General features: G+C 54.0%; 1 protein-coding gene across 1 annotated transcript in view; it reads right to left on the bottom strand.

The window, feature by feature from the left end:
* CCDC108 (coiled-coil domain containing 108) overlaps positions 1-10,332 on the bottom strand; it is a 41,227-nt gene that overhangs the window by 13,823 nt on the left and 17,072 nt on the right. The window contains exons 15-21 of the mRNA XM_011932237.1: positions 9,242-9,487; positions 8,438-8,662; positions 7,404-7,562; positions 7,028-7,178; positions 6,399-6,527; positions 4,728-4,941; positions 4,273-4,401 (exon numbers count right to left, since the gene is read on the bottom strand). Coding sequence (XP_011787627.1) covers positions 4,273-4,401; positions 4,728-4,941; positions 6,399-6,527; positions 7,028-7,178; positions 7,404-7,562; positions 8,438-8,662; positions 9,242-9,487 — 1,253 coding nt within the window. The remainder of the gene's footprint in view (positions 1-4,272; positions 4,402-4,727; positions 4,942-6,398; positions 6,528-7,027; positions 7,179-7,403; positions 7,563-8,437; positions 8,663-9,241; positions 9,488-10,332) is intronic.

Raw genomic sequence — 10,332 nt, 5'->3', positions numbered from 1 at the left:
CACAACACACACCTGAGGAGAATGCGCACAACGCACACCTGAGGAGAATGCGCACAACACACACCTGAGGAGAATGCGCACAACGCACACCTGAAAGCACACAACACACACCTGAGGAAATGTGCACAACACACACCTGAGGAGAATGCGCACAACACACACCTGAGAGAAAGCAAACAATGCACACCTGAGAGAAAGCGCACAACACACACTTGAAGAGAATGAGCACAACACATACCTGAGGAGAATGCGCGCAACACACACCTGAGAGGAAGTGCGCAACACACACCTGAAAGAAGGCAAGCAACACACACCTGAGAGAAAGCACACAACGCACACCTGAGAGAAAAAGCTCACAACACACACCTGAGAGAAAACACGCAACACGCACCTGAAACAAAGCATGTAATACGCACCTGAGAGAAAGCGTGCAACATGCACCTGGAAGCCTCAGTAGGCGTCAGGGAGGCCTAAGTCCAAACCCTCAAAAGGAACCAGTCTTAAATTTTTTCACATCTGAAGCGTGAAGAATAGTAACATTCAACACTGGTAAGTTTAGAAAGAACAGACTCAAACACAGGTGGATGGAGAGGGAACTGCTCAGCCTCTTGAATGGAATTTTGGCAGCATTCGCCCTTTGACCCAAAAGTCTGGGAAACCAATTCGTAGGAATAAAAGCACATATGTGTGCATGTACATATACACACGGATATCTATCACCACTTTCTTTGTAGTGGTCATGCAAAAAAAGCAGCTGGGAACAATTAGAGTTTCCAATAAAGGAGTGATTTAACGATTTAAAGTCCACCCATATTATGGCATATTATACAGCTATTTAAAAGAATGCGTTATATGTATTGATCTAAAGGAGATGTTACTGATATAATGCTGAATGAAAGCATCACTATTCCTGAAAGTAACAGGTACAGTATTGGGCTATTACTGTAAAAATAAGAAAGAGAATCACTCTGTAAATGAGTGCGTGTCTGCGTGTTGTGCAAATGCTGAGTGTGAAAGGCACATTCTGAATCCTCATCACCCTAGCAGCTGGTCTTGGAGAGGGGACTGCGGAGCTTCTTACTTTTTTTCCATTGCTCCTATGTTGTCTGACTTGTTACAAGTGAGTAGAACACTGTTGTCATTTTACTGGGGACACTGAGCAGTGGCAAAATTGGAAACCTTGCTAGTTTGGAGTCCTTTAATATTTCAGCCTCTCCTTTGTCCTCACTGCCTTCTGCCCTGGTCCAGTCCTTTTTTTTTTTTTTTTTTTTGAGACAGTCTCACTCTGTCACCCAGGCTAGAGTGCAGTGGTGTGATCTCAGCTCACTGCAACCTCCACCTCTCAGGTTTCAGCAGTTCTCCTGCCTCAGCCTCCTGAGTAGCTGGGATTACAGGTGTGTACCAGCACATCTGGTTAATTTTTGTATTTTTAGTAGAAACAGAGTTTCACCATGTTGGCCAGGCTGGTCTCAAACTCCCGACCTCAAGTGATCTTCCCACCTTGGCCACCCAAAGTGCTGGGATTACAGGCATGAGCCACCATGCCTGGTCCAGCCTCCCTCCTAAATAATTCCAACCCCTTTCCCTTCCAGCCCTCTAGTGTGGGCTTCTACGCCATCTTGCAGCCCTCTATCTGGAGGACCACAACAGCCTCCCAACCTGTCCCCTTGCCTCAAGCTGCTAACCCATTCTCCTCCAGTGTGACAGGTCTTAAAAGCTGATCCTGTCTTTGCTCCTAACTTCCCGATGCCCATCCCATGATGTCCTCAGGAAGAAGTCCAAACTCTCTGAAGGAGGATTCCAAGGCCCTGCACGTCCTGGCCCTTGCCTACCTCCTCAGTCTCATTTGAGACTCTCCACTCTCTCCCACTCGCTGCCCCAGCCATGCGTTGTACACACCAGGCCACCTGTCTGGAAGGCGCTTTACGGCCTTTCTGCCTTTTCCCGCCAGGCTGTAGGTCTAGCTTAGTTGTAGCTTTCCCTAGGTAGGAAGCCCTTCTGAATCCGCACCTGGAAGGAAAGGACTAGGCCCATCCCCATTTTTTTTTTTTTTTTTAGACGGAGTCTCGCTCTGCCGCCCAGGCTGGAGTGCAGTGGCCAGGTCTCAGCTCACTGCAAGCTCTGCCTCCTGGATTTACGCCATTCTCCTGCCTTGGCCTCCCAAGCAGCTGGGACTACAGGCGCCCGCCACGTCACCCGGCTAGTTTTTTGTATTTTTTAGTAAAGACAGGGTTTCACCATGTTAGCCAGGATGGTCTCGATCTCCTGGCCTCGTGATCTGCCCGTCTCGGCCTCCCAAAGTGCTGGGATTACAAGCTTGAGCCACCGCGCCCGGCCTCCATCCCCATTTCTATCCTGAAGACCAGCCCAGAGCCTGCATCTAGGAAGCTCGCAGTAAAGGTGTGGCCAATGAATTAAAGACTGCGTGAGTGAACAAATGCTGTTAACCAGCATATTTGACATCTGAAAAGAATCTCCCCTTAAATGCAAGACCCTACAAAGGCCAGGGCCAGATAAAGCAGAGGCGCGAAGGGAAGAAGGCGTGGAGGGAGTGGGGCGGCTGCATGGCTCCCTGCTTCCCCTGGAGCTCCCCCTCCCACGTGGGGTTCCTGCCTGCTGCTGCCTCCTGGCCCTCTCTGACAGGCCTTGGCAGGAATAAAACTCTCCGTCTGTTCTTTATGAGCTCAGAAGAGACGGACTAGAATTTTCAAAAATAGCCTTCTAAGAAATTGAAAGGAAATACAACAACACAAAAAGCATAGGAGAGTCAATCTACTTAGAATCCTGGAAGAGGCACAGATTGCCTTCCTGCACCTCAGATGATCTCCTGATGGATGGGCCTGGCTGGCTGGGCATGCTGCCTGGGTTTCCCCCGCCTCTGTTTCCAGCAGCCTGGACCCTCTCCACAGAGAGCGTGAGTTGGTTGCTCCTACACAAACACCGGCGCGCAGTCCCCTCCAGGACACAGGCCAACACCGCTTTTTCTGCCCCCACCCCTCTCCCTGGAGCTCTGTAGGGCCTGGCTCCGGGCCCATTCAAAGAGCCCAGTGAATGGCAGGTCTGGAGCTCAAGGCAGTCCCTGGCCTTCCCCACCAGGCTGGCAGCTCTGCCAAGCTTCCCAGTCATTCAGGGCTGGGAGCCCTCAGTTACTCACAGTTCTGGCCCTTCTCAGACAGGAGCCCCCTAAAGCGCCAGTTTCCCCATCTTCCTCCACCATGGAGGAGAAAGGGGACAGTCAGAGAGTGAGGGGCCGCTAGTGCCCACCCGATGATGCAGACCCCACCCCTTTCACCCCACATTCCCCAAGGCTCTCTCTGCTTAGGCCAGCGAGTTCCTGATCACAGAAGCCCCCACCTGCCTATTTTCATTCTCCCCCACTCACTGCCATGCCCTGGCCAGACCCCTGGATCCCTCTCCCAAGTCTGACCCAGATGGAGACACTTCTTTTTTCACCTCTGTTTAGCCAAGCAAAGTTGGAAGTCATCAAAAGGGAGTTTACTAGGAAACCAAGGCACATGGTGGAGGGAGGAAAAGTCCAGGCACGGAAGCAGGATGTTTGCTGGGCACAAGTTCTGAGCCCCTGGGGGAGAAAAGCCTCTCGGACAGGACCCTCGGGGGCAGCTCTGTCCCCGGCAGCAGGTCCCTGTCCTTCCCCACCAGAGACCCTCAACTTGCTCCCATTCAGGCCCAGCCTCCACTAAGCTGGGGCTGTGTCAGGTGGGCCGCAGCACCGAGCCACTGCGTACTATGTGGAAGCAGCTCAGGCTTCTTGCTGACTAACTGGGGTAGGCAAGGGCTCTGGACCAGACAAATCCAGCTTTGAACCTGGCTCTGTCCATTGATGGCTGAATGGTCTTTGCTGAGTCCTTAACCTTGCTGACCCTCAGCCTCCCTGTCTATGAAAGAGTCTAGAGAAGAGGAGTTTCCCACAGGATTGGAGGAGAAAAGGCTTGTAAAGCGCAGGTCCTGGTGTGCAGCAGATACCCAGTGAATGCGTCTCATTTGTTACGCTATTAAGGCCACTACGCCCAGGCTCCATCAGGGCAGTCCCACCACTTCTGAGCCTATCACCACGTCTCAGCCGGTGACAGGCCCCAGGTCCTGCTGGCAACCCCAGTCCCACCCTGGCCTCCACAGCCATCAGTGAGAGACGCACTCTTCACCGACAGCAAGCAGCCAGGCCATCACTGGCAAGAGAGTGCAGCTCTTGTTCTCCTTCAGCCTCTAGGCACTTGTCTCCCAGGCCCCTCAGTGGCCCCCTTCAAACCATACCAGTCCAGGGGCACCACTCCGTTGTTCTTCAGGGCCAGGAATACCACGGAAGGTGGGGCCTTGAACGGTGCGGCCCCGAAATTGAAGTCAAGCTTTAAAGGGGTGAGGATGCGGGGGATCTGGCTCGTGCTGTGTGGAACAGAGAAAGGGGGTCAGAGATGGGGATGGAGCCAGGGCAGGGCCCTCCCAGGGATGGCTGGCTTGGGCACTCGCCTCCCTCCAGGTGGGAACTGAAGAATCTGGGACTCAGGGACAAGGATGGGCTGGCTCTTCAGACCCCAAGCCAATTCCTCCCTTCCCTGGGCCCCTCCAGGGATGGGCAAGAACTGGGGAGCTCTTCCCTCAAAGAGATGGGAAACAGCTTCCTTGTTCTGGGAGTCTGGGTAGAAAGTTCCATGAACACCCCTAGATAGGCCCTGCCCCCAGCCCCCACCCGCACCCCAGGCTCAGCTCACCTGTGCCGGGTGGGCACCTTGTAGGTGAGCTCACAGGGGGTGGGGTCACGCTCCAAGTAACTGTTAAGTAGGTCCAGAGAGAAGAGGCGCCACAGGTGCTTCCGGGTGATACCCTCGGCACTGCCCATGGAGCTGATATCCAGGATGGAAAGCAAGGGGTACACAGCCACCAGGGAGACACAGCACAGCTCCTGCTTCTCCCCAGCCTTGTTATCTGGGGAGAGGGGTGAGGAAGAGAGAAGTGGGCTTGCCTCCCACCCTCCCTGGAGAGGACATGCAGGCCAAAGGTGCAGGAGTCCTGGGCAGCTGGCCCCAGGACCCTCATCAGGAGCAGTGGACCCCTCTTGGGCTCTAGGGCATTTCCAACAACAGCCAGCCCTTGTCTGACACTTTCTGTGTACTGGGCATTGTCCTCGGTGCCTTATACACATGCCTGCACTTAATGTGCACCGTGATTTGTTTTCAAACTATTTTGTTTAATAACAGCTTTATTGAGACACCATTATATACTGGGTAACTTACCCTTTTAACACATACGATTCAGTGTTTTGTTTGTTTGTTTGTTTGTTTGTTTTGTATATTCACAGAGTTGTGCAAACATCACCACTATCTAATTTTAGAAAATTTTCCTCATCCCAAAAAGAAGGCTAGTACCAATTAGCCATCCCTCCCCATTCACCCTCCCCAGGCAACTGCTAATCTACTTTCTGTCTCCCTCTGTCTATTCTGGACATTTCATATAAATGAAATTATTTAACATGTGGCTTTTTGTGACTGGCTTCTTTCGCTTAGCTTAATGTTTTCAAAGTTCATGCAAGTGGTGGCAGGTATTGTGACTTCGCTTCCCTTTTCTGGCCTGTGTGACATTATTATTCCCATTTTTATTTATTTATTTCATTTCATTTCAATTCATTTTTGAGATAGGGTCTTACTGTGTTGCCAGGCTGGAAAGCAGTGGCACAATCACAGCTTACTCATTGCAACCTTTACCTCCTGAGCTCAAGCAATCCTCCTGCCTCAGCCTCCCAAGTAGCTAGGACAACAGGTGCATGCTAACACACCCAGCTAATACTTTTATTTTTGTAGAGGTGGGGTCTTGCTATGTTGCCCAGGCTGGTCTCGAACTCCTGGCCTCAACCAATCCTCCCACCTGGGCTTCCCAAAGTGCTGGGATTACAGGTGTGAGCCACCATGCCCAGCTTATTATCCCCATTTGAGACATGTGGAAACTGAGCACAGGGAGGTGAAGCAACTTGTTAAGGTTACAAGTGCTAGAGCCAGGATCCAGGTCCAGAGCCTCTGGCCCCAGTCCACACTCTTAATTTCCTTTCTATGCTGCCCTGGACTCCTTCCAACCTGCCTAGGGCAGGCTAGTAAGAACTCCATTTTACGGAGAAGGAAGATGATGTCCAGGGAGGCTTGGGAGCTAAGATTTCACAGTAAGTCAGCACAGCTCCTAACTCTGCATTGGGCATACGCACATATGGACACTCATCTGGACAGACACATCTGGTGTGCGGCATTTATGCCAGACACCAGAGGCACACTCCAGCACACCCCACTCACCCTGCCAGCTCTGCCTGATGCTTAGCATCCACTGCCTCACACAGCCCTCCCCCTTCATCCTGCACTTCCCTGGCCCTGACTCTCTATGCTAGGTGGTCTAGGTACCTCTGTGGGAAAGGAGAGAGTAGCTGATGGTCCAGGAGTACTGGGACTGGTGCTTGGGATAGGCAGTCAGGCAGATGGTGTCCTGGGACCGGGGTGGCATGCTCCCCTCTGTTCGGTCCAGCTGCAGAGCTGCTCAGGGATGATGCCGGTGGGTCAGTGGGTAGAGGAGGCCCAGCCTCTCCTCCTGCTCATTTGTAGATACCCTCCCCTGGGCACCAGGGGAGGACAGCAGGCCCTGAGGCTGGAAACAGGGACTGGAGCCCCTCCTCCCAGCCTGGGTCAGAGGGACTACACCCAACTTTGTGTCACTGGCACCTGCTAAGCACTTTTCCCCACCTAGCAGCCCTGTGAGGTAGGTGCCTCCTGTGGCCCCTTTTAACCGATGAGGAAGCTGAGGTTCAGAGGTGGGGTCTCGCTATGTTGCCCAGGCTAGAAGGCAGTGGCTCTTCACAGTTGTGATCATAGTGCACTGCAGCATGGAACTCCTGGGCTCAAGCAATACTCCCACCTCAGCTTCTTGAACAGCTGGGACTACAGCCACATGCCAATGTGCCCAGCAGGTTAATTGATCTTAACAAGTACCTCCTCCCACCTCCCCCTGGCCCCAGTCCCAGCTCAGGCCCAAGTACCGAGTGGGTGGTTGTCAACGGCCTCAGGGCTGCCCTGCTCCAGGTAGAGGCGGTAATAGAGGGTGCAGTTGCCATCATTCAGGAGGACAAGGAACCTGGACTGCTTGCTGTTCACCAGCACATTCCCAAAGTCCAGCTGCTTTTCCTTTGCCTGGAGGCCACAGTCAGCCAGCCGGGAGTGGGGGCTCCTCAAGGCCCACAGCCCCACTCTCCCAGCCCCATTTTCAGAGCATCCCCCAAGGAAGGGTAAGTTTGGGGTGTCCAGGGCAGAGGACTCCTATCCCCTGCCCTCTTGAGGTGAGGTTCCCTGGGACCTTCCCTCCCACATGTCCGGGCCCCTCCACCAGCCCCCTCTTGCCAGAGCCCTCCCACTCACAGAGAGGCTGCTGGTGAGCCCCACGCCCACCAGCCGGAGCATGTAGTGGGTGGTGGCAGCGGGGTTGGCATTTGGCGACAGGCCAGCTTCCCAGACCCACATCCCCACTTGGAACAGGTACTTGGTCTCCTCCAAAGGGCTGAAGGTCCACGTCAGCGTCTGGGGTCACAGAAATGATCCCTGCAGTGGCCTTCGGAAGCCCCTCCACGGGTACCCGGCCATCCAAGGCCCCACTGCAGGGTGTCATGCTATTGGCAGCCCTTTCTCAGAATCTACCCTGTGCCAGGCATTGTACACAGCACATGCATGGAGTCTCCCCAAGCCTCTCGATCCTATATCCCCACGGGGTCAGCAGCATTATTTCCATGCCTCATTTTCTGATGAGAAACTGGAGGTTCAGCGAAGTGGGGTCCCTTGCCCAGGGTCAGACAGTAGTGAGGGTGGGAGCAGGGTGTCAACACTCCAGGCCAATTCCACAGGCTATGAGGCCTCTTGTCCCCCCAAGGGACTGTCCCTCGGGCTCTTACAGATGCCTGTGCTGGTGCTTCTTGTCCCAAGTTTGGCCTCCCCAGCCCGTCTGTAAGGCTCTAGACTAGGGACAGGGATCTGCTATTTTGAATCCCAGCCAGCACAGCTGCTGTGACTACAGTCCTCTTCCTTACCCTCACTGGTGGCTGGCCATTTGGGCCCAAATCCAGCTGCTGCAACCCACCCTCCCAGTGACCTCCCAGCTTTGGGGACCATGGACGGGGAGGTGACATGCCCCTCGGCCCTGGCATCAGAAACACTGGTTCTAGTCCCAGCCCTGCACAGCCTAACTTATGCTCTTCGTAAATGGCTGCCCCACCAAGCCTCAATTATTTGTAAAAGGGTAGGGGCACAGTGAGAGTAATATTAACACCTCATCACCAGGTGGGGGAGGTTACTGTGGATGGAATAGGGGGTGCGCTTGGCAAGTCTGGGCTATGATAGGCACAAGTAAGAGATGACAGAGGTGAAGGCTGCCATCACTTGGCAGGAGGGGAGTCACTCACAAGTCTCTCATTGGGCTGGATTAGCCCCCTGGAGGGCTGGACAGCCAGCATCTTTCGGTGCTGCTCAGAGACCCTCCACTCGAACTGCAGTGGCAGACGCGAGGGGTTGCGGAAGGTGAAGGGGCTGGTGGAGGAGCAGCCCACCCAGGTGGGCTTGAAGTAGAGGCTTTTGTGGGTGTCCAGCTTCAGCTGCAGGGGCTCCTCCCGGCTGTACATGCTCACCTCCTAGAGCCAGAGGAAGGAGGGCAGTGCCCTGACCTCACTCTGCAGTCCCAGCTCCACCCACATGTCCAGGAAGCCATGGCTAGGCAACTTTCCCCCCTTGGAGCGGGCAGTGAAAGGCCCTCTGTCAGCCTGTATACTGGCAGTTTCTGTCAAAAGCAGAGTCAATGGTGACTGGCCCAGGAGATAATTCTTGAAAAGAACTCAGGGACTGAGAGAGGATCTACAGACCATTTCATGGGGCCAGACATGGACCCACCACCCCAGAACCTATTGCTGGCCTGGCCCCAAATATCCCTCTACCACCTGCAGGTGTCTTGCCTCCCCCAGATCCTTCCTCTGGGTTCTCTGTACCCTCTTTCTTGGCCTCAGACCCCACGGGGTGGACAGGCAAGGTCCTGAGGGGTGGGAAAGTTGTTCACAGTGTGGTCAAGGGGGTTCCTTCCCTACTATGCTACTTCCTGGAGGGGAAGTGGCTCCCTGGAAATCTTAGGGGCCAACCCCAGAATGTGGCCTTGAAAAGGGTGGTTCAAGATTATGGCCCATTCCCAAGGACCCAGGTCCCCTACCTCTGCCTCCTACCTTGAGATACTGGGGCGAAGCATTGCACTGCAGGTAGAACGTGTGCTGCTTCCAGGAGCTGCCCTTGGGGTAGGTGCAGATGAGGAAGATCTGGTGGGCCCCGGGTGCCACAAGGCCCGAGGTGGGCCGAAGGATGACCTCTGAGCCTCTCTGGGGGGCCAGGCTGAAGGTCAGCAGCATGCAGTCTTTGTTGACCAGGAGCAGGCTGCGGTAGGTGGGCTCACCGGAGGACACTGCCGGAAATAGCTGGGGGTGGGAGAGGAGGAAAGCGGCCCCCCGCTTAGAGTTCCACCCTTCAACACACTCAGGGCCAAATGGGGACTTGGGAGGAGTTGTCTCCAAGGAAATCCGAGGTGCTGCCCTGCAGCCCAGTCAATGCCCTGGGAACAGGGAATTGAAGGATGCCATGAGCTGACACCAAAGAATGCTTTTGTTCTCCAGAGACCTCCAGACAGGGAGACAGGGAGCCACAGGCCCCTGGGAAACTCAGGCCTCCAAGGCCGCTCCTCAAGGATAAAGTAGAAGTTGTCTCATTTTAGGGTGTCTTTGCATCACCCTTTGGATAACTCATTTTCAGAGAACCTGGTCCAGAAGTTCTGGGGCTGCAGTAACTAACCCCTTTGGGCCAGGTGCGGTGGCTCACACCTGTAATCCCTGCACTTTAGGAGGCTGAGGCAGGCGGATCACTTGAAGCAGGAGTTCAAGACCAGCCTGGTCAATATGGTGGGCCCCATCTCTACTAAAATTACAAAAATTAGCCAGGTGTAGTAGCATGCATCTGTAATCTCAGCTACATGGGAAGCTGAGACTACAAAATCGCTCGAACCCAGGAGGCAGAGGCTGCAGTGAACCAAGATCACACCACTGTACTCCAACCTGGGTGACAAAGCAAAATTCTATATCAGAAAATACAAAATAAAAAAGCAAGTAACCCCTTCTAGATGATTCTCATGCAGGTAACTGATGGAAACCAGCCCGGACAATCTCAGCTCCCAACACTCTTCAGGCATCCAGGGTGTGGCCACCACCAGTGAGAGCTGAGCAGGCTGCAAAACACAAAACCTGCAATCCCTGACCAGAGGTCCCCATCC

The sequence above is a fragment of the Colobus angolensis genome, unplaced genomic scaffold (assembly GCF_000951035.1).
Source record: "Colobus angolensis palliatus isolate OR3802 unplaced genomic scaffold, Cang.pa_1.0 Scaffold95, whole genome shotgun sequence".
In the NCBI taxonomy this organism is placed as follows: Eukaryota; Metazoa; Chordata; class Mammalia; order Primates; family Cercopithecidae; genus Colobus; species Colobus angolensis.
The sequence above is the reverse complement of the archived record's forward strand: the minus strand, read 5'-3'. Positions and strand labels throughout refer to the sequence as shown.